Here is a 24,537-nt window from a genome sequence, read left to right on the forward strand (position 1 = left end):
AAACAACTTAGCTAAACTACAACTCATCCAAAATAAAGCCCTCAGAGCAGCTCTGGGCATCAACAAAAGAGTGCACATCTCACAACACAGAAGAGACCTTCACTGGCTCCCAGTACAAGCGAGAATTCTCCATAAAACTCTCACCATTACCCATAAATGCATCTCCAACACTGCCCCCAATTACCTCAATTGAAGCACCTTACGTAAAATCACACCCAGAGTACTCAGATCTAGCGCCAACACACTCCTCCATATCCCACATTTCACTACTACCAGAGCAGGCAAGGCCAGTTTCCCCACAGCAGCTCCTCGCATCTGGAACTCGCTCCCCTCCCACCCCAGCAATGAAACTTCCTTCCCAAAGTTTAAGAAAGAACTTAAAACCTGGCTATTCAACAAATATCCATAGTAAATCGTGTAACAGTGCCTACCTTACTCTACTGCCAATAACATCTCCTCCTCGCCCTATGCGGAGGTCACCACCTGTGCTGCCACTCCCATGCCTTCGCCCAAGTCATCCTTGACCAATGTTAACTGGTAAATATGAAGCCTAAGATGTACCTAAGATGCCTGCAACTACCTAAACCTATAAGATCTCTGCAACCGAGTAAATTTGTATGTAAATGCATGTATGCATATGCCATGCTGTAACTACCTAAGATGACCTTGATGTAAGTAACCAATGCCGTGATACCTGAGGGTTTGGCCGTTTAACCAAATACAATAAATAAATAAACCGCTGGATGGAATTAGACCAGGTATGAAACAACTTGGGCTCAATACGTTGTCTCCATTTCCGAAGGGGCTGGAGGGCAAGGGGTTTTTACATCCAGTAGTTTCTCCCATAACCTTTTGGAAGAGGGAAAAGGATGAAATGTCAGACTAGAGGTGGGGGCTGGGGAAGAGGGCACCATGTGATATTGGGGAGTTGGGGGAAGCTGGCGACCAAGTTCAGAGCTCAAATAATTTCACATTTTCAGTCAGAAAGAGAGAGAGTTAAAAAAATAAGAGTAATACAAAAAAAGTGGAATTTTATAGCTACAATGAGGTGCGTGGTAACCTATTGTGGCAACATGTCAAGGGGTGCAATATGGCCTTGGCCAGTGAGCACAAAGTGGGTCCAAAAGACATGTACACTAGACATCGCCAAAGGCCCTGGGTAGTGGCCCGGTAGTGTTTTCAAATGTAAACTGTGGACTGTGCTCACTGGACACTGCCCAAAAGATATGTGAGGCTGTGGCCACCTAGTGGGTGAAAAAGAAACTAATTGGGGGATCATTGGGGGACACGGCTGAAGGCCATGGCTAGTGGCCCTGAAAAGAAATATGGTATAACAAAACACTTGAAATTCACTGAAAAAACTTTAGTTAAGGTGCGGTTAAGCTGCGCAGATTTAACGCATCAAAACCCTGGAAATTCAGCGGATGTTAGAAGTCATTACCTGCAAATGGCATTGTGGGGACATAGCATCATGGGGGACATCAACAGGAAGGCAGCAAGTTATGCTGGTCATGACTTCCTGCCTCCGCTGAATTTCAAGGGTTTTGTTGTGTTAAATCTACGCATTTTACCTGCACCTTAACTAAGGATTTTACAGTGAATATATAGATAGGAGCTATTAGTACATACATCTGAAAGAAGGTACGCGCCACAGTACTTGAATTCTTGAACTGTAGCATTCAGAACCTTCTGCGGGCTATACGCACCAAAATGCAGGCTAGAATGGTTCATAAAAAGAGGCATGATTTATGCATTTATACATTAATCATTTGTTTCCATTCCGGTTTCGATATGTCATGTTAAATGGCATTTGTATAGCACCTACTGCCATTGGTATGGCCTCGAAGTGTTGTGGGGATGAATGCCCTTCGGGATACCGTAGTTAGAGAAGTGAGGAGTGTTTTTTAGCCAGCACGACAGTAGGCAGGGAGTGGCTATGTCCCTAAAATAAGCCCATAGATATGATATGATATGTTTATTTATATAGCGCCTATACACAATGTGTTTCAAAGCGCTTTAAGGCAAGGGAGGGAACAAGGAAAAGTACAATGGCATTCTTACAGGCCATGAACAGTAAGGATGTGAAATTAACTATCGTACTCGGCCTTTCAGATAGTGCAAGAGCTAAGACATAGATAAGGAAGGGAGGGGGAGAGTGGGAAGGAAATGGAAACAGACAGGCGACTACCGTACTAGGCCTGACAACATTTCTGGTAGAGCTGGAGAAAAACAAAAGGTGAGGGAGAGGGGTGCAGAAAGGGAGGGGAGGAACAAAACAAGCGACTATCGTACTAGGCCTGACAACGTTTCAGATAGTGCTGGAGCGAGGGGGAAGGGAACAGCGGGGGATGGGGGAGTGACAGACGAGGTTGCTATCATACTAGATCCAGGGACAATTCTGATAGAGTTAGTGCATAGAAGAAAGTAAGGGGAGGCAGGGAGGAGATAGGAAAAGGGAGAGGGGAGGGCAGGAGAGAACAGAGAGTAAGCAGTCAAAAAGAGTGGAAAAGCAAGAGGGGAGAGTGATTACAATTGCAGAAGTCAGTAGTAACACATAATGTTGCCGGCCAGGATACAAGATGAAGATGGGAACAGCATGATTCAGAGCCACCATGAGTGCAAGATGCAAAGGAAGTCCAACATGAGAGTTGAGAAAGGGTGACGCACCGAAAATCAATGAAGTCCATAAAAGTAAAATCCAGCATTGGCCACATGACGGTGATGGTGAAACCAGAATGTATCAGGACAGACTCCTCTGTGTGGGAGGAGAGGCACAAGGGAACAACACAGGGAGACCAGAGAGGGTGGTGAAGGCCTGTGGGTACAGAGGGTGTAAACACATGTTGGTGCATGCTTACCTGCTGTCTTAGCAGGGGGTCGGACCCTGGATCCTCCTGGTCTGAACAGGTCCAAACAGGAATTGCCCTTTTCTTTGGCTGCCTTTGCTTTGGACGCCCGGGCGAGAGACACCCTTGATTTAAGAGTTAAGAGCAGAAAGGAAGAGGCAGGGCTAAGAAGGTGGGTGGTGCTTAGGCCAGGTGACCTAGATCCGCTTACACCTGCTCCCCAGCTGCAAAGGAAAAGATGCTGGAGGGCTCCTTAAGTAGGGAAAATAGCGGCAAGCAGGAAGGCCCCAGGTGGGCAGGGCTTGCTAAGTGGTGAAAAAGAGCGGCAACCAGGAAGGCACCATGTGGGCGGGGCTTAGGCCAGGTGGCCTAGATCCACTTACACCTGCTCCCCAGCTGCAAAGGAAAAGAGGCTGGAGGGCTCCTTAAGAAGGGAAAATAGCGGGGAAGCAGGAAGGCACCAGGTAGGCGGGGCTTACTAAGTGGTGAAAAAGAGCGGCAACCAGGAAGGCACCAGGTGGGCGGGGCTTAGGCCAGGTGAACTAGATCCGCTTACACCTGCTCCCCAGCTGCAAAGGAAAAGAGTCTGGAGGGCTCCTTAACTAGAGAAAAGAGCGGCAACCAGGAAGGCACCAGGTGGGCGGGGCTTAGGCCAGGTGACCTAGATCCACTTACACCTGCTCCCCAGATATCAGATGAGAGGTTGGTTGCTGTGAGAGATTGTCAGTGGAGTATGTGAGCCAAAGAAGACTGATTATGTTAACAGATGGACCACATTTTTTTGTGGGACTCAGGTAGGCTATGACCCTTCTTGTTGACTCCTCAGGTGCCCCCACATTCCTGGAAGGGGTGGGTGATAGTTCACCCGGGAGATGGACTAAGTCTGTGAGCATGCTGATGGAAAGAGCCAGCTTTTGAGAGCCTTCTTGAAGGTGAGGTGAGATTCAGTGGAAAATGCGCAAGTGTAGGAAGCAGATTTTTGTCACCGAGTTTATGTAATGGGTATCTAGTCTAGAAAAAAAAGGGTCGACAGGACAAAGGATCGACACCAAAGGGTCGACAGGACAAAGGATCGATTTTTTTTTTGTAATTATATATTTTTTTTAGGATTTCGTTTTGGGAAAAAAAGTGATTTTTTGCAAAAAAAAGGGGGGTTGGGGGACCCCCCCAAAAAAATAAAATATGTGAAAAAAAAAATGTGATCCTTTGTCCTGTCAACCCTTTGGTGTCGATCCTTTGACCTGTCGACCCTTTTACTGTCGATCCTTTGACTGGCAACCTATGTGATGTGATAGGGTCATGTCTGCATCTGATGTTTTTGACTGTGTTGGAGGTGGAGGAGGAGTGGGCCTAGAGGGAGCGACCATGGGGTGGGTTTGGGGAAGAGGGCGGTCTTACCGCAGACCATGTTGAGTTGGAAGTGGTTGGTGGTCATCCAGTATTCGATTGCTGAGAGAAATGATGCAAGATTAGGGGCGGTGGAGGAGACGTCCTTTGGGATTTTAAAGAAGATTTGGGTGTCATCTGTGTAGTTGTAGCAAGAAAGGCCATGGGATCTAATGAGTGTGAGAAGGGGGCTCGGGTATAGATTAAAGAGCAGAGGGGAGAGAGAAGCACCCTGCAGAACTCTGTGGGCAACTGGTGTGACTGAAGGGGTACCTTTGACTGTGTTCCCTCCGTACCCACGTTCTCCTCACCTGGGCTTTCCGAGTCGATGGTATCTTGCAGGCCTCGACGTGCCAGGTAGTCTCTCTCTTTCCTCTGGTGCGAGGGCTTGTCACGGAGAGAAGCCACTGTGGCCGCTGGGTGTGAACAGCGGCACAGCGACCCCCTCTCCGGAATCAAACCAGAAAAAGCAGGGAAAAACCCACTAGGGGAAAAAACCCTGATAGGAGGTGCCAAGACTGTTCTCAGAAGGCCAGCAGTCCACCGATGAAGAGGAGGAAGCGAAGGATCACCAAACGCTGAAAACGTCCACTGTAGCGGTCGACCTGGAGAGAGGCGAGGGAAACAGCAGCTGGGAGGTCCGGACTGAAGGTAGAAGTCTACCGAGAGGCACTGCGGAGGAACACGGGAGCACGGGAGAGAAAACCCCGCGATGACCAGACTCAAGAGCTAGGTGAGAGGACGAGAGGAGAGAGAGAGAGAGAGAGAGAGAGAGAGAGAGAGAGAGAGAGAGAGAGAGAGAGAGAGAGAGAGAGAGAGAGAGAGAGAGAGAGAGAGAGAGCACGGCAGACGCCGCCTAAAGGGGGTCGGCGGATGGCAAAGGGAAACAAAGTATGGAGGTTACTGGTGACTGGACACCTATGAGAAGTAACCGCGTGGGGGTAAATATTAACCCCTAGTAGAATCCAAAGCGAGGTGCAGAGGAAGAGCGAAGGACCCAGAAACGAAGTAAACAACGGAGAGGGGTTGCAACGCAATGACCTGCCGGGAGGCAGGGATTTTATACTCCCGGCAGCGTTGCGTCTCGCGTTAGGAGCTGCGGCCATAAACACAAAAAAGGGACTAAAGCAACCTTCCCCCATGACCTCTCAAACTCCAACGCGGAAGTAAACGCCAGTCACGGCGATGGCCGCGACTGCGAGTGACAGTATGCCCCCCCCTAGAGTGCAACCGCCCAGGCCTACCTGGGTGCAAGCGATGGAACTTTGCCAACAGTTGAGGGGCATGTACATGGGAAGCTGGCTCCCAGGAATCCTCCGACCTTGGGAAACCCTTCCATGACAGGAGGTATTCCAACCGACCATGAAGGAATCTGGAATCACGAATGGCGGAAACTTCGTATTCCTCCTGGTCGGTTGTAGTGACAGGTAGTTTCCGGCGGAGAGACCGGTGATTGGGATCTGAATAGTAAGGTTTAAGAAGAGAGGCGTGAAAAACAGGGTGTATGCGTCTGAGAGACGGAGAGAGTTGTAGGCGATAGGCAACTGGATTGACCTTGGAGAGGATGGGAAAAGGTCCCAAGAAACGAGGAGATAGTTTAGAAGGCCTTGTCCATCTGGGAAGGAATCTGGTGGACAACCACACTTTGTCCCCCGGTTTCCATGAAGGTGTATCCCTGCGGTGTTTATCGGCCTCGGTCTTATTCCGCCGTCTGCAATCCGCCAAACTCGTTAATGCACTGTCCCTGGCCTCCTTGAGATTACTTAACACCTCTTCTGCAGTGGGAGAGTTGGAGTAACTGGGTACCTCGGGCATTAGATAACGCGGGTGAACGCCATAGGTACAATAAAAAGGTGATAGGCCAGTGGCACTGTGCTTGGAGTTGTTGTACACGAATTCCGCCGTAGGGAGTAGAGAAACCCAATTATCTTGGCACTGGGAAATAAAACATCGCAAGTACTGCTCCAAAGTTGCGTTGAGTCGCTCCGTTTGGCCGTTTGTCTGGGGGTGAAACCCTGAGGATAGGGCCCTTTCCATCCCCAATCGAGTACATAAAGCCGTCCAGAATTTGGATATGTACTGGCTTCCTCGATCGGATATCATCTTGTCGGGGAGGCCATGATGCTTAAAGATATCTCGGGCAAAGGTTTCTGCCATTTTGGTGGCCGAAGGGAGTCCTGGAAGAGGAGAGAAATGGGCTAGCTTGCTTAGAGAGTCCACTGTCACCATGATACATGTGCATGACTCGGAGTCGGGAAGCTCCACTATGAAGTCCGTGGAGATGAGACCCCACGGGCGAGTCGGCATCTCTGCTTGGGTAAGAAGTCCTAGGGGCTTCCCGGAAGCATATTTGACACTGGCACAAGTAGGGCAGGTCTTTACGTAGTTAAACACGTCTCTCCTGATGTTGGGCCACTGGAACGATCTCGAGATGAGTTCCAACGTACCATTCCCGCTTCGGTGTCCACCTAGACGTGAGTCGTGACACCATTTAAGGATTTTCCGGCGCAGTGACCCCTCAGGAATATACCACTTCTTCTTGTAGAAGACCCAGCCGTCTTTGATTTGGAAAGGAGAATCAACGGAAAAAGAGAACTGGGGAGCCTCTTGCGCAACGGCAGCCTTGACCTCCTGAAGGAAAGAACTCACTGTGGCTAAGATCCGATTTCTGTGGAATAACGGCTCAGACTTGACCGCTACCGTTTCCAAGTGGGAATCTTTGCGAGACAAAGCGTCAGCCAGACGGTTGAGAGACCCAGGGATGTACGTGATCTGGAAGTCGTACTGCGAAAACAGGTAGGCCCATCTAGCTTGTCTGGAGTTAGAACATTCCATGTCCTGTAAAGCCTTGAGGTTTTTGTGGTCAGTGCGAATGAGAAACCGATGACGGGCACCCATGAGAAGGTGCCTCCATTCCTCACAAGCCAATTTCATCGCCAACAATTCTTTCTCCAAAACCGAGTAGTTGAGCTGGCTGGGAGAAAGAGTCTTAGAGAGATAGGCGACCGGATGCTCCACCTTGTTGAAAGACTGAAGCAACACTGCTCCTACAGCGATAGCGGAGGCGTCCGTCTCCAGAATAAATGGAAGAGTTTGGTTTGGATGCTGCAGAATCGGGGCAGAGCAGAAGAGGGTTTTTAGATGACAGAAACTTCTTTCTGCTTCAGTAGACCAGGAAAAAGGATAGGCCGTCTTCTTGAGTAGGCGGGTGATGGGAAACACCACCTCTGAAAAGTTCGGAATGAATCTTCGGTAGTAATTTGAAAGACCCAAGAACCTCTGAACCTCCCGGACAGAGGTCGGGGCCGGCCAGCCAAGAATCACTTGCATCTTGTCAGGATCCATGGCGATCCCTTCTTCTGATAGCACGTATCCCAGATAATGTACCGAAGGTACCGCGAAGCTGCACTTCTCCTCTTTGACCAGAAGATGGTTTTCCTTAAGACGCTCCAAAACTCGTCGTACTTGTGCTATGTGTTCTCTCATATTAGGGGAAAAAACCAAGATATCATCTAAATAGATGATGACCGAGATGGAAAGCATGTCGGAGAACATCCGGTCCATGAACCTCTGAAATACCGCAGGGGCGTTCACCAAGCCAAACGGCATTACCTTGTATTCATATAGGCCCAGAGGAGTACGAAACGCAGTTTTCCATTCGTCACCCTTGGCTATCCGCAACAAATGGTAAGCGTTTCGTAGGTCCAGTTTGGTAAAGATTCGAGCACCTTGCACTGCCTCAATAATATCCGTGATTAGGGGCATCGGATACCTGTCACGGACTGTCACTGTATTTAGACCCCTGTAGTCGATGCAAGGTCTAAGATCGGTGGAATCTCTTTTCTTTATAAAAAACAAAGGGGCTCCTGCTGGAGACTTGGAAGGTTGTATGAGACCATTCTCCATGTTGGTATCCAAGTATTTCTGAAGCACTTGTCTCTCGGTCTGAGTGAGGGCGAACATCCTTCCGAATGGCACCAAGGCATGGGGCTCCAGGTCGATAGTGCAGTCCTCTGGCCGATGGGGTGGAAGTCTGGCATGGAGGCACTCCTGAAAAACGTCTGAAAAATCTGAGCAGAAATAGGGTAAAGCATGGATACCTACATGATTATTGGGAAACACCTTGACTGGCTGAAGATCAGCCCGACCTTCCAGAGAACAACAGTTAGTAGCGCAATATGGGGAACTGAAGCTTATTTGGTTCTCGGTCCAATTAATCAGAGGATTGTGTCGTCGGAGCCAGGTAATGCCCAAGATGATGGGAAAATGAGCCGCTCTGATAATATCAAAACTCAGGACTTCCTTATGTTGGTTGATCGTCAAAGTGAGTTCCTCAGTGGTATGGGTGATAGGACCTGAGGACAAAGGCGAGCCGTCTACTCCTTCCACCTTCTGACCTTCTGCCCGGGGAATTCGACGGAGGCCCACCTTGTCAGCCCACACGGTGTCAACAAAGTTCCCTGCCGCGCCACAGTCCAACAGAGCCAGTGTCTCCTCCTGATGGTTTCCGAGGTTGAGTTGTACTGGAATGACCATTAGCCTGGAATCTTCCTTAGACTCGGAAGAGGTCACTGACAGAGAAACATAGGGACGATGGAGATTTCTTAAAGACCCTCGGTCGTTTGTCCCTACTAACGCCGAGGGTAGTCGTTTCCCGACCTCTTGTTTGACAGTTCTGTGCAGTCTCTGAGAAAATGCTGCTCTGATCCGCAGTAGGCACACAGTCCTTTCTCTCTTCTGCGACGTCTTTCAGCAGCGGACAAGGGCGCCCTGGTAGCACCGATCTGTATAGGTTCTTCCGTAATGATGTTAGTAGAGCGACCAGGGAGAACGGGTACAGAGGGGTCTGAGTTATGGCCAGGAGTCCTTTGCTTACGACGTTCAACTCGTCTCTCCTGAAGGCGATACTCGATGTGAAGAGCAGCAGAAAGTAGATCTGTGAAAGTAGGAGAACGAGGAGACCTGGCTAGCTCGTCTTTAATTTCTTCCTTCAGTCCTCTTCTGAAAATGGCATACTGGGCTGTCTCGGGCCATCCGGCCCCGGCTGCTAATGTCTTGAAAGAGGAGATGTATGATAACACGTCTAGCGAGCCTTGCCTGACATCCAACAGGTCTTCGCAGGCTGTAAAGGAGAGCTCTGGTCGTTCGAAGGTGTGCTTGAGAAGATTCTGAAACCCCGGATAGTCCTGCAGAATGGCGTTTCCGCTAGTCACCAGAGGGGTGGCCCAGGAAAGAGCGTTTCCCGTCATGTTGGTTATTAGGAAACCCACCCGGGCCTGATCTGTAGCAAAGGTACGGGGTCTGAACGTAAAGTGAACCAGGCATGCTTCGAGAAACTCCTTTACCTTCTTTGGGGAGCCATCAAATTTCCCCGAGGACAGTGCCATGGGTGGCAATTCCGAGGGAGTAGGTTCCCTAGCCGCAACCATCTGTTTAAGCAAAGCGTTCTCAGTCTTGACCCCTTGTAGCTCTTGGGACATCGCTTGGAATGCCTTCCAGAGCTCTTGGACTTGTTCGTCAGCTGACATCGTGATACTCTTTGGCGTTGCAATCTGTGACTGAAGGGGTACCTTTGACTGTGTTCCCTCCGTACCCACGTTCTCCTCACCTGGGCTTTCCGAGTCGATGGTATCTTGCAGGCCTCGACGTGCCAGGTAGTCTCTCTCTTTCCTCTGGTGCGAGGGCTTGTCACTGAGAGAAGCCACTGTGGCCGCTGGGTGTGAACAGCGGCACAGCGACCCCCTCTCCGGAATCAAACCAGAAAAAGCAGGGAAAAACCCACTAGGGGAAAAAACCCTGATAGGAGGTGCCAAGACTGTTCTCAGAAGGCCAGCAGTCCACCGATGAAGAGGAGGAAGCGAAGGATCACCAAACGCTGAAAACGTCCACTGTAGCGGTCGACCTGGAGAGAGGCGAGGGAAACAGCAGCTGGGAGGTCCGGACTGAAGGTAGAAGTCTACCGAGAGGCACTGCGGAGGAACACGGGAGCACGGGAGAGAAAACCCCGCGATGACCAGACTCAAGAGCTAGGTGAGAGGACGAGAGGGAGAGAGAGAGAGAGAGAGAGAGAGAGAGAGAGAGAGAGAGAGAGAGAGAGAGAGAGAGAGAGAGAGAGAGAGAGAGAGAGAGAGAGAGAGAGCACGGCAGACGCCGCCTAAAGGGGGTCGGCGGATGGCAAAGGGAAACAAAGTATGGAGGTTACTGGTGACTGGACACCTATGAGAAGTAACCGCGTGGGGGTAAATATTAACCCCTAGTAGAATCCAAAGCGAGGTGCAGAGGAAGAGCGAAGGACCCAGAAACGAAGTAAACAACGGAGAGGGGTTGCAACGCAATGACCTGCCGGGAGGCAGGGATTTTATACTCCCGGCAGCGTTGCGTCTCGCGTTAGGAGCTGCGGCCATAAACACAAAAAAGGGACTAAAGCAACCTTCCCCCATGACCTCTCAAACTCCAACGCGGAAGTAAACGCCAGTCACGGCGATGGCCGCGACTGCGAGTGACAACTGGGCAGGAAATCAAGGAGAAAGGAAGGATGTGTATTATTTGGGATCTGTTGGAGCGGAAGGATGAAATCCACAACAGAGGTGCGGCCCTGATGCCGAGAGAGTGGAGTCTGTCTGTGAGGGTGGTGTGGTAAATGGTGTCGAAAGCTGCTGAGAGGTCAAGTAGATTGGGGCGGTGCATCATTTTCGTAGCTTACACCCATCATCACATCCCAAAGGAATGTAGATGCTTAGTTAGCTTCCAAAGTATTCATCCCCATTGACCATGAAAAGCCATTGCTTTCTAGTTGTGACTGTTGCTCCTGGTGTTTACAGGACTTCTAGCCAATGGCACATCTATGCCCCTAGCCATCCCACTCCCACTGAAGTAGAGAAGAATTTGCATAATACATGTTTGCTTGCTTTTGTGCAAACATAGCACATTCTAAAGCGATACATCGAAGTGCAGGGGTAGGTGTGGTAAAGAAAGAGAATCATATATCAATGTGTAAGCAATGAGCAGCTAAACAGCGCACCACACTAAACGTTACCTGTTTGTATGCTGGCTTCACACCTGGCAGTAGAACGCGATATCTGTCCACAAATTCAACAAATGTGTATCGAATCGGATATCCAGCTCTCCGGATCCGGATGGTTTCCATCATCCCTGAGTACCTCAGCTGGCGGACACACAGCCCCCGATCGAACAGCTAATGGAAAAACACACTTATGAGTAGGATGCAGAAGAAAGAAAGAACTTCAACTGGACGACATTCTTGCTACTGGAGAGCAGGAAAGGATAGTTAAGAGTTTTTGGGTTCTGACCAAGGGAAAAACACATCCAACAAATGAGTGGCATACACTCTGGTTCCAGCATGTTCTCATTAAACAGGAAACAGAGTGTTTCCTCTGGACTCAATATCATTTGACTTCAATCATGAAATGAATAGGGTGGGTAATTGACAATGTTAATAATTCCCTTAAATAGGAAACTGAGCGAATCGTTCAAACAAATGAAATAATAAGAACTTCTCCATCATTTGGTTATACAGGAAACCATGTAAACAAATGTCAAACAAACAGCTACATATATCAAATAGCAATGCTCCTTCTGATTGGCTAAGACATGTAATCCCTCTAACAAAACATAAGTCCAGTTTTTTAAGGGGAATATTATGCATGATCTATCATGTACTAAAACACCTGAATCACAAGAAAGGTGCTGCCATCAGCTATTCACATAAGGTAATTCAATTCTTTCAAAGTATTGAGTTCTTTTTGTTATTATTACTTATTACTAGAATTGCCATATACAATGGATTCTGAAATTAAAATGTTATTGATCTATTTTGTGCTGTGTGCTGAGAGTGTGTGAGCCGCTTTGAGGCGTCGATGTGTGGTATTGTAGCTGTGGCTCCAGTTCTACTGTACAGTACCTTTTGCCATGTGACAGGGGGCAAGATGGCCACCAAGTGTACAGACTGGTAATCCCAATGTTGAGAAAGATTTACTTCTTGCTGCTTTCATCCTATAGACGTCAATGGGACACCCTATTTATCTGCTATGTTTTGCTTGCTGACCTGACCTTGTGAAGGTAAGTAAAGCTCTAAGCTTTACTTCCCTTTCCTTTTACTCACTTTTATGGGAAACTGATCTGTTGCCAAAACTATCAGACCTGGGCGACGTGGTCTTCATTAGTGGATTTCTTGTATTCTTAAAGCTACACATATCACCTTAAAGTTAAGTGTGGTTAGGATACCATGTACCCTTAGTACTTTTCCATTTTTAACTTTGTGGTTTCAATCACAATGTGTCCAGGAAGGGCTGCTATCAGCTGATACCTTTCTACTGTGTTTTTTGCATTTTACTGGATAATGCCATAAACAGTACCATATGCGTCGCCTGTTCTTTGGCCATTTTGTACTTTGGCGTTATTGCAGCCCTCTCTGTCCGGTATTGCCATATCTAGAAAGCCTTTCCCGGGCAGAGCATCTGCTTTCCTAGGCAAAGTGGCAGTCTGTGTGTGTGGCCGGATGTGGGGCCTGGGTCTGTCTAGGCCCAGTCCACATCAAAGTCACAGTGTGTCTGTTGCTGGGCAGAATGCTTGGCCAGTGGCTGTCCCCGATTGGTAGCCTCTGCCAGCTTGAATGGTGCAGACTGTTACCAATGGAGGACCTGGATGCAACTCCAGTGCAAATCGTGGATAAATGTCAGACTGCTGCTGCCATTCAACAGATCATCATTAGAGCCAATACCCCTACCAAGATGTGCAGCCTGCTGAAGACCGCTGTAGTTTCAGCCTCTTCCACCTAAGAGAAGCTGTGCAGGACCTGCATGGTTGTTCATCCTACATCGATCGCCTCTAGCGCCTGATCATGGTGACTCCTGCCAAATCCCAATCTTCCTCGTGTCCTGGGGGTCTGCTGAGGTCACCTGTTCAGTGAATGTCTGCATCTCTTAGTGCAAAGAGTGTCCAGCTGTCCGTTCTTCAGGACCGTATCACCAGAGCCTGAATCACATGCTAACAAGAACCAATCCCGATGCCGAAAATGACCTGTGGACCTGCTACCCCTGGACCTTCCTTGACCAGACAAAGCACAGAAGTAAGTGGGCCCAGTGGATTCAGGAATCCCTAAAGTGGTCCTTGCAGAAATCAGAATAAGGGGGTAATGCCCAGGAGGAGGTGGAGAGGAGTGACAGGAGAGAAGTGAAGATAGAAAGTATCAAATAAATTCTTCTTAGGGATAAAATTGCTGCAACCTGTTGAGGTAGGAAGATAAGGATGAGGTATGCTGGGGATTATAGTCAGCAGTCTGGGTCAGGGAAAAAGAGAAGTCAATAAATCATGCTCCTGAGAATTATATCTGGCCAGGCTACAAGTTGAAGTTTTGGGGCCAGCTGCAATATCATCCTGTTCTGACCAAGCCAGTTGGGAAATCATGTTGCAAACACTAGGTCTCAGCCTGTTGGGATTAAGCCACTTCTGTTGTTTTGATAAGGGCCAAAACCTGTGATACACATATAACTTGGAGACTCAGATGAAGCAGTCTGCCTAAGAACCAAGGAAAAGAAGCATAAAACCTGAGGCACTAAACGAAAGTGCCAAGCAAGAAGTGTGGGGAGACTTAAACCAGAAATGTTGACTGTTTCAGAGACTTTCTAGGGAAGATAACCCCCCCCCCTTCGTGTATTGAGAGTTGGAAACCCAGAGGCATGGTTAAATTCAGAGGCTACATTGAAGCCAGAATCTTTGTTGTTCTCCCAACAGCACTTTTTTTTGTTAATTTTGCAGTGGGGAAGAGGATAAAGAAACTAGGAAGTGTGCATCTAACCTGACCTATACTTAAATTCCCTCAATAAAAGGTTTTATTTATCACAGAGGGGCTGATTATTAGTTTGTGTGTACTGGTAAAACATCTGATTATTGGGACTACCAGGCGTTTTACTACTTCTACACATTTTTGTGTGGATGTAATTGTCTCCATACAAAACCATTACTGCATTTAGTAATTATTATAAATGGTAATTACCACATGCAGTAATTACTGTATACTTGAATGCACCAATATGCCAATAACTGACTATAAAACACTAGCAAAAACCCACCTCTGAAAAATGCAGAACATCGAGATGAAGGCACTGTAGGCAATGTAGCAGGGGCAAAGAAGAAGACAGTGCAACAATGTCACTTTTAAATGGATATGTCTTTTGAGAAAAAGGACCAAAAGGGTGGTTTATCAGACGTTGGGGCCCCAAAAGAGGACCATGTGCACTGGACCTCACAAATGTACCGTAGTCTCTTCTTGGTGGTTCGCCAACGGCAAACTGCATTTCTCAGCAGTGTGACTGCGATTGGACCGGATTCAAATGAGGGTTGTTGTAGTGATCCAGGGTGCGAGTCGTAGGCAAGGCAGGTACGATGTGACGATCTGTTTGGTTTGAAGTGTCCACCAGGTTAGAGCCGACGGTCCAGCTAGTTCGATGCAATGAGTACTGCTGGGTCGAGTCATCGGGCGAAACAATTCTTCCAGTGGTTCGAGTCTAAGTCGGGGTCGGTTTGATGCAAAGATCCTGGCGGTTCGAGATGCTGCTGGAAGATCTGGTGGTTCGAAGACTTACACAGCAGCCAGCTTCTTGTTCAAGCTGGGCAGGTGGCGTGCTCTGCTGGCATGATGCGGCAGCAAACTGGTTCGATGTTGCAACACAAAGATACAAAGTTCAAAAAGAGGGCCAAAAGCAGCACCACCAGTCCTGAAGGGTTCGAAGGCATACAAACACGGTCAACTTGGGCTGAGGACAGTTCAAAGGGGTGGAACAGGGGGGGTCCAGCTGTTTTGGCTTCTCTGATGCTGTGAGTCCCAACCCAGGGGACCAGGGTCAAGATAGGTCCTTTTCCTCTTCAATCCCTTTCTGGGGAGGCTAGCTAGCACCTGCAGGAGTCCACCTCAAACTGTCACCTCAATATTCACAGGGGATGGGTAGGGGACTGAGGCTGCCTCTGCCTTGAAACACATCCCTTCAACTCATAGCTGAAGAAATTTGGGAACAGGTTCCAAACAAATTCTTCTTGATTTGAAGGTCCAAAAGGAACCAAAGATGGAGTGGGAGACCCCTGCCAAATAAAGTCAAAAGGCCACAGGGGATTGGAAAACAGCAAGCCTGCTGTACGAGGTCCAATACCTGTTGCTTTGAAAAGTGACACTTGCCTTCTTGCAATATACCCAAAGTGCTTTGTTCTACAGGACATGGGGGGGCAAGAAGGAGAGAGAGCTCCCAAAAATAAAACAAAATAACAAACCCCTTCTCTGTACCTTCTGGTTCCTGCAAACCTACCCTCATCCAAGCCTACGCCTTCAGGGAGTTGCCTCTGGTATGCAACTCCCTGGTGTGAGGCTGGGCTTTCTTATCTATGTGTTTTCTTGAAGCATGGTTCTGTGGAGCTCTGCTGTTGAGTTTCCTAGGTTGCAGAGAGGTGTTACCCAACCTCACAGAGATTCAAAAGGAGACCACTTTCACAATTATTATGTTTGTGGTCAAAAGGTGCATATTTAAATGAACCTGACTTTGGTGTCACAGCAGCTGTCAAACAGGGCACATGCAACCTGTGTACCTGCTATGTGCCACTAAAAAAAGGGAGCTCCAGATCCAGAGACTGATGCAGCAGGCCACATGTGTTCATTATGCATTTGGCATGGAGCTTTCTGAAAGGGGGGTCTGTTTAGCAGACAACTTATTCATAAGAAAATAACTCTTACAAATCTTATTTTTTTATATGTTTGACCTCAATCTCATTTTTGGATGTAGAAATTGGAGTTCGAAAATGATGTGTTTGACCTTATATAGTGGTAATTAGTGCATGCAGTTTCATGATTGAATACTGCATGTGAGATATCCACAGGGCCCATTGGGTGAAAGAAAACAGTATTTCCAAACACCTTTGCCATGTTTTAACATTACCGCCATATTGCTAATCAGGCACTACGCAGATCCAATTAGGATGCAAGTAACCAGTAATATTGCTAAGATTGTTGCTACCTTCAGTACTTTCTCTAAGATGAGTTGCGCTCGTTCATATGTGCATGGTAAGATAATGCTCTGCAAGGTAAATGTCAGAACACTGCCCCTTTTCATTATCTTTATAGAATGTACTATGGGTACTTCTCACTTTTTTGATTACGAGGGGCCTATTTCATAAAGGGAAGAGACAATATAATCTGAAAAAACAAGGAAACAGGATATGCCTCCCTTATACACGTATGTCAATGGGCTGCAATTGTGAACAGTGCTAAGCTTGAACAAATTCAATGCACATCTATCAGAGATAGGTTAAAAAACAATTTAATATACTATAATTCATAGTGGAAAACAGTTCATACATAAAAAATACAAAATGAATGTACCTATAGAAAAAAAGGTCAGGGAGACCATTGCTTAACATAAAAGCTTTGGCATCCCCACCACAAATTTAAAAACACCCAGTCAAACTGTGGGGTTACTATATGATTGTGACAGTATTACCACAGCTAAAGACTAATAGACCAACTAGGTTCTGGTGGACACACCACCTAGACACCAATCCACTTGTGATACCTTTACCGTACTTCACAGGAATTTCTAGGAAAAACTGCTCTCCTCACTTTATTCTGAATGAAGGCTACTATATCTATACAGTCCCATATACTTCCCCCAAGATTTTAAACAAATGTGCAAAATGATTACACATTATTGTTATGAACAGAAAACATTTCACATAGAGGGAGGCGGACGACATAATCAGTCAAAAAAACCTGACACATACAATTACTGCGTCAGACTTAGGGTCAAGACTGTAGCCCATTGACATACCTGTATAAGGGAGGGGTAACCGTTTCATTATCCTGACACGAAGGTCCTCATTACGAGTCTAGGTGAGTTACCTGTGATCATTCTGCCAGACTCATTTTGCATGACCGCCAGTGGTAACGCTATTACAGTCTGAAAACTGGAGGTACATTTCTGAGCTGGTAATATTGGCCATTACAGAGTCCCACAGAACACCACAGTTGTTAAAAAGCACTGGTCGGGTCGATTAAGTCATATGAACCCTAACTTGCCAAAGATCCAATACTTTCAGATGCCAAACAATCACAGAGGAAGCACTGTTAAGTTTACATTTCTGAATCACCCTTTGGACCTCCCCTCCAGATGACTACTGCAAACATGGATTAAATATCTAATTAAGGTTGCAGTTCAGGAAACAGCCAGCACATGTTCTCGCAATATATACCATTGAGCAAATGGTCGAGATAAATTGTGACTTAGCTTCAGATTACCAAACAGTAAACCAGCTGTTCTCACAAAAAAGTAGAAGCAAGAAAGCAGGAATGTCCTCACACGATGGCTCCCTGTCTCAGTTTTGCTGACCGGCAACCCCCTCTTGTTCAACCTTTGAGCCTGGGTTAAAAAATCAAAACCATTTTAATGAAGTATGGTTCAAGTCTATTAAGTACATTGGACCCTAATGTGATATGGGCCCCATGCTTTAAAGTTCTAAAGATTGCAAAGCAATGTGCAAGTAATCGCCAAGTCAAGAACACTGAGGATGTTTTTGAGAGAATGAATCGGTGTATGGAAGAGCTCAATGAGTGGATGACCTATAACCATCTGCAGTGGAATGCTGCCAAGACATTGATCATACTGTTTGGCCCAAAGATCAAGACGTTGTTAGAGAGACAGAGTCCCCCCCTTGACTTTAGGGGAACAACTGCAGTTACAGTCGAGCTAGTTACAGGAGAGGAAATTCACATACTGGCCTCCGGCCAAAGGCAATAAACCATTGCATGTATGTAATGTCAAGCATCCATCCCATGATAAAGTCTCACTGAATGCGCCAACTGATGCCCTTTCTCCAAATACCTCTTCAGAAAGTTCCAAATAACCCAGGACCTATTAAGTTGCAGGTGGACCTATTTGAAGTCCGGCTGCTTCTCTTTGTCAACAAAAGGAGGAAAGGAATGGGAAAAGGCAGCACTGACAAAAAGCAGAGAAGAAGCAGGAGCAGTTAGGCAGACTGCACCCTCTCATACCTGAGAAAGCATTGGCAAAGCTGATAGCTCTGGGGCTGGAAGTGTATATGGGGTAGAGGCTTTTTTGGTAAAACCCCCACTAAATAAAAAAGGCTTATCATCTACATTTGCAAAGCCTGGCCTATTAACTTTGCCAATGCTTCTTGCAAGAGCTTCCTGCAGGGTGATGTTGCTTTCTAAAGGTTTGCCACCATGACAGCCTTCTAATACAATCCCCAGGGTTCAGGTGTTAGGTGGGCGCCTTTGGCATACCAGTGTGGTCTTCTTCCTGAGACTCAGGAAAGATCTGAATACATGACAGCTTGTTTTCGGAACCTCCACCCACGTGATTGGTTTAGAATCCTTAATCTTCCAAATATATTTGTAACGACCTGTGAGCTGATTTCATTCAGATATGTGGTTACAATAAGAAAACCTTGCAAGTCAATCTTCTTTTCGTAATCTCCAAACTCAATGGGTTGTGATTGGGAATTCCCCAGCCATTGGGTGAGTCTGGTAACCGACTAGTAGCAAACCCAAAAGCTTGAATATCTGTCTGTGATTCAGGAGCCTTTTGGAATACCTGAATCGTCCTCTGGAATTAGCAGTTCAAAGGTGGAGATGTTGTAATTTCTCTAGCTGTCCAGGTGTCTTTCTGCTTCAGATGTGATTATGGCTACTGTAATGTAAAGTATTCTGTATAGCAAACATCTGTCCTTTTGGCTGCCTCTTGGCACTGATTCCTAAAAGCGAAGAGTCAGGGTAGATTGTTGAGAGAGAGGCAAGTTGCAAAACCTAAAGTGTTTGATGGCATTTTTTCTGTCTGCTGATATGTTTCCATGTAAATTGTGGTGATTTAACTTATGAGTCTGCAAATCTAGAAATGATCCCCATGTGTAGGTATCTTGATTGGTTTGCTACTAACAAGGTCTCTCCTGAGAGTGCAAAGAGGTGATGGCTGGAAGGTTTCGAATTAATCTTAGACCTCTGGCGCAATTTCTCTGGGCAACCCTCCAGACCATCGTTTTTTGCCTGCAAAGCCATTACAGAAAGGGGAAAGACCATATGCAAATTAAGCTTGGTCCCACCCCCAGAGGGGCAGTCCAGCCTGCGCTGCTAGGTCACATCTCTTCTGCATGAGACCACAAGCATCCTCAGACATGTTTCAGCCTCATTGGGGGTCATCAGTGAGGAGTAGAGTGGGTCTTTAGGCCCAGCAGGTAGGGGGACCCACGTCTGCATGATAGTCGGGTTGGAGGGGCATAGTGTTTCCTTGTTGTTGGCGTGTAGCACATATAACAAGGCACAACATGGCATAGTAAAGAATAAAAAGGCATGGCAAGGTATAGAAGGCATAACAGCAGTCAAATTCCATATTATACATGCCATATGATAAATGCTTAGCAGGTCATGCATAGGCATAACAAGTCACAGCCTAGCCTCATCCTTTACCCTTCACCTCTGCAGACGGCTAGTGCAACAAGGTAAGACCAAGCCAATAGTTCTGACAAGAACTGTGGGTCTACAGGCCTGTATCCAACCTGCATACCAGTAAAAGGGATTTGGCGTCAATACTGGTAGACAGGGCTGGGCAGTGGTGATGTGTACAACCTGGGACTCTGTAAGCACACATGCAGCTAAAAACCCTTGTCTACTGGGAGTCCACCAGAGAGACGAAGGCATAGTGCATCCGCATGCAGGGATTCCAAAGAGGAGGTGACAAAAGCACTTGCCACATGGGGGGCTGAGAAATTGAGACAAGCACTTGCCACATGAAGTCCTGAGCAGGTAGGAAGAGCGCCTACCACCTCGGGTACCCAGCACTGGTGAAGAGAACTCATCACACAGAAGTGGTAAGAAGTGAAACAAAAATGTATAAAGCACTCGACACAAGAGGTGGTATGAAAGTGAAAGGAACACTTGCCACAAGAGATGCTGAGAAGGCGAGTAGAGTACTTGCGACATGAGGTACTGTGAAGTCAAGATGTGCACTTGTGATAGGAAGTGCTAAGCAAGTAGGAAGAGTCCTTGCCACATGAAGGGTTCAGCAGGACGGAAAAGCCCTATCGACATGAGGTGCTGAAAAGCCAAGATGAGCATGAGCCTTATGAGGAGGTTTGCAGACAAGAAGAGCACATGCAAGTCCTTGCTAAAAGAGGCACTAGAGAGTTTTGAAGAGCACTTGAACCAGGAGGTGCTAAGAAATCACGAAACTCCTTTGTCTTTAAGAGGCATTGATACGTCTTCAGGAACATTTGACATAGATGTCTGGGAAAGTCTGGAGTATATATGGCTTTTCAGGAAAGTAGTGTTGTGACTGGGGATACATGGTTTCCATGACCCTTAAAAAAGGAGGTCATATTGTGACAAAATCATTCCCATGAACAATCAAAGTTCCTGAAGTTGTAGAGCATTATTCCTTTGGATAAAAATAAGTTGAAAGAGCCTGCAAGAAGGGCCGTTGTGGTACTAAATATAAACAAAATCCCTCAAGACGTGGAAAAGACAGGAAAGACTTTGGAGATAACAAAATGAGTGACGTTGTCTAGCGGAGAAACTATAGATTGGCTTGTAAATTAATTCATAGAGAAATACCTAGAAGGTTGGCCAATGTTGTATCTTTACAAACTCTGCCACGTTAGACTGCAGGAGATTAAGGCAGGGCTGATCCACATGTAGAAAGGTGATGAGATAAACTTATGAGCAGGATCAGCAGTTCACAGGTCATTGGTTGCATAGATTAATTCTTTAGAGTTAACATTATTTGTTTTGGTTATTAGTTGGTTATGACCAGTGTCGGAAGGATGATCAAGACATACGGAAGTTCATTTATTTTGTTCAGTTTAGGAGGCCCTTATATCAAAATGAATACACGTGTGGTAATGGTAGGCCTGACGGAACCCTGGGTGGGGATCTTGTGTAGTTTTTTTTAATCGCAAGGGCTTTTTAAATTTTCTTGAGATTACTCATTTATTCCTTGGTGAACGATGATATGCTGTCATTCTCTAAATGGGAGCAAGTCACCTTTCTCTTGTCTGGCTACATCACGCTTTCTTGCTTGGGGATTTTGTTTACAACATCTGTGTTTCAGAGGGTTAAGAAGAGATTCAAAGCCTGGAAATGAACGGTTGTGTTGTTTCTATTCTTCAACTCCTTCTCTATTTTCACTTTGGGCTGTAAGTTCTCTGGGAAATACAAGACATAAAAGAAGAGAGTGTCTGGTCTTCCTTAGGGTATTTACTTATTAGTTCTGCTATCTAATCACCATTTGCCATTGGTAGATTCAACTGCTCTTGATTAGGTGGCCTGACAGGGGCTTCTAAATGTCTTCCTCTTTCCTGTTTTACCATAGGTTTATTTTACTATTACAGACTAGCCGCAGTCTTCAGCAACAAAGTCATATATATAATTTGAAGGCACATTATAGGATGTCCAACACTTAATGTAAATCACATTTTCATCATACGGTTCTTTGGACACTGTCAGAGGGGGGTTTAGCAGGCAGTCAAGGAGCAAATGCTGATGTAGCTGCCCTACACAGTCCTTGGGCCTCATTACAAGATTTGCGGAATGGGTTAATGGACTCCGCTAATGGAGGCGGACCCGTTAAACCCATTCCGCAAAATTACGAGGTCCCCTCGCGGGACCCGGTAAGGAGACCAGGGAGCTAACAATGGGCCGGTCGTAATCGGCCCGTTGTTAGCTCCCTGCATCCATTCCCATTGAGCCCTATAGGGGCTCAAATGGGAATGGGGAAGGTCCGGGCCCGGGTTTCCTGTAGGGGAAATTACCGGGCCCTCCAAACTTAGAATGGCCCGGTAATTCCCCATTCAGGGAACCCGGATCCGGTTTTGGTGGCAGCCATGCTGCCAATAGCGGCATGGTTACCGCCAAAGCTGTGATGAGGCCCCTTGTGTGTTTGGACCTGCAATGTGCATGAGTACCTAGGCTACACCAAAACGGACATACCTGCGGTATGGACAAAGGTAAATCCCTAAGCATGTAAGAGGGACACAACGCTCTATGAGCATGGGGGGGGGGTGGGGTTTCATAGTGATGTTTGATGCATTGGAGTGGGAGCATGATCTGTGCAATTCTGACGGTATCGCCCAAAGGACGAAAAGGCAGTACCATTGATGCTGTAAATTGGATTACTGTTTAGGTGAATTTGAAATTTTGGCGATAAAGGGGAATTATTAGAATTCGATCTCCAATTAAGTCATGAGGGCCAATAATGTGAATAGGCCATTATAGAAACCAATGCACTGAATTCTCTTGGTTTGTATTTTTTAGGTTTTTCTTCCTTTATCTTGACAACATTTATTTCCTTTTTTTTGTATCATAAATACTGTTTAATCTCAATCTTTTAAATCTGTTAAGTATAAATGTTTATTTAATGAATGTTCTGAATATGTTGTACATTTTTAATTTTTGAAAGGCTGATTTTTTTTCAGCTAAATCAAAATTAAAAAAACATTTTAAAAAATCATTAAAAAAAATCAGGTATGGACAGGTTGTGAGTGTAAATAATGACGTGATATGAGTGATCAAATCATACACCGAATGCGCAGCAATCATTGTCCAGGATTCTGCCGGTATATGATTCGAAACTTAATCTTGCATTGGATTATTGTAATCGTAAAGTAGGGTGTAAATATTATAGTTCAGTGGGTCCACCGTCATACGCTCCGGTACCGACTTTACAGGCCACCGCACATGTCCTGAAATCATTCAGAAAACTACCATCAAATGCTCGGGGTTCTGCCATCAGATTTCAGTTAATGATGATATCAGAAGCATGTGGTACACTGTTTTAGAAAACAATAGTGCAGCAACTACAGGCCAGTGTTGAGTTGGTATCTAATGCCTGGCTAAGGCCATGACATGCAAGGGCTTCAGCCACCACCTGATCCCCAGGACTGCTGGCGAGAATGTGTGCACAGGCTCCTTCAGACAAGAATGGAAAGCATATACTACTCTACAGGCCTCCCTCAGTCAAGGATGGGAAACACCCAATTCTCTACAGGCCGCCTTCAGTCAAGGAGCGGGAACGCCTACTCCTCGACAGTAACCCTTCAGTCAAAAAGGGAGAGCACATACTGCTCTACAGGACTCCTTTGTCAAGAAGGGAGAGCAACTATTCCTCTGCAGCCCCGATTTCAAGGAGGAGTAGTAAATACTCCTCTGCAGACGCCTCCTTCAGTCAAGAAGGGGAGCCCATATTCCTCTACAGGACTCGTCAAGGAGGGAGAGAGCACTCTGTTCTCTACACAGCACATCAGCTTCACAACTGAAGCAAGGTGATGGCTAATCCCAGAATCTCTGCAGAGCTGTGGGGTTCCAGGCGTGAGGAAGCATTGCAGTAAGACAGACGTTCTGGTGTGGGTGAGAATGACATTTCACATCCCTTGTCCTTCCCAAAGCCCCTGTAAAACTAGGACCTGGTGTGAGTGAGAAAGAGATGTCCCATCCTTGTGCCACCGAAAACTGTGAAAATAATCTGCAGGTTTACAGTTGTCATAAGAGTGGTTAACTTTGGAGCCTGACCCCGCCTCCTGCAAGGGCTTGTTATGTCAAAGCATATTTGACATCTTAACACCTTTCACCAGAGAATTGTTAAACATGTAGGCTAACCTTGCTCGATGCCAGGGCCCGTCATTTCATCTATAAGCACTCCAAATGTAAACACATTTTACAAGGGATGGTTCAGAATAGGGTCTTACCAGGATCCCTGCCAGAGCTCGTTATTTCACTTTTGATTACCCAAAAGTAGATACTGTCTATTGTTAATAATGAGGTCTGGTCCTGCTGCAGGACAGATCAGCTATATTTATGAAAACACATTTTCTAGATGCAAATATTGTTATGTCCCTGCTCAATCACCATCCCTGTGAAGAGCAGACCCAGGTGGATTTGGACAGAGGGAGAGGGGGAGAAAACCGTAAAGGGAGCAGGCAGTCCTGTTGGAATCGGGGGTAGGAGGTTGCACTGTCGGGGACAGAAAGAAGAAGTGAAATCAGATTAATATTACATATTACTGAAGTGCCTGCCGCATGTTCCTTGAGCCTGCCTGCTGTGATGAATCCAATGGTGTCATCACTTCTTTCCCGGCGGCATCCTCTCCCCATGAGGTCAGTGGACGGAGGCTGCTATCTGATCTTGACCCTGGAGGCGGCTATATGAGGGAGGCAGACACACTCCGGGTAAGTTGTACAGCACCATCTCTTCAGGATACCCCATCCATACCCGATGCCTTAATGGCATGCTGTTACACCC

At 46.6% G+C, this 24,537-nt stretch overlaps 1 protein-coding gene across 6 annotated transcripts in view; it reads right to left on the reverse strand.

The window, feature by feature from the left end:
- Positions 1-24,537, reverse strand: part of MYO7A (myosin VIIA) — a 1,239,317-nt gene that overhangs the window by 383,626 nt on the left and 831,154 nt on the right. For all 6 annotated transcript variants that reach the window (XM_069640000.1, XM_069639997.1, XM_069640001.1 and 3 more), the window contains one exon: positions 11,269-11,427. In XM_069640000.1, the coding sequence (XP_069496101.1) occupies positions 11,269-11,427 (159 nt within the window). The remainder of the gene's footprint in view (positions 1-11,268; positions 11,428-24,537) is intronic.

The sequence above is a fragment of the Ambystoma mexicanum genome, chromosome 7q (genome assembly GCF_040938575.1).
Source record: "Ambystoma mexicanum isolate Mex_15411 chromosome 7q, UKY_AmexF1_1, whole genome shotgun sequence".
Classification (NCBI taxonomy): Eukaryota; Metazoa; Chordata; class Amphibia; order Caudata; family Ambystomatidae; genus Ambystoma; species Ambystoma mexicanum.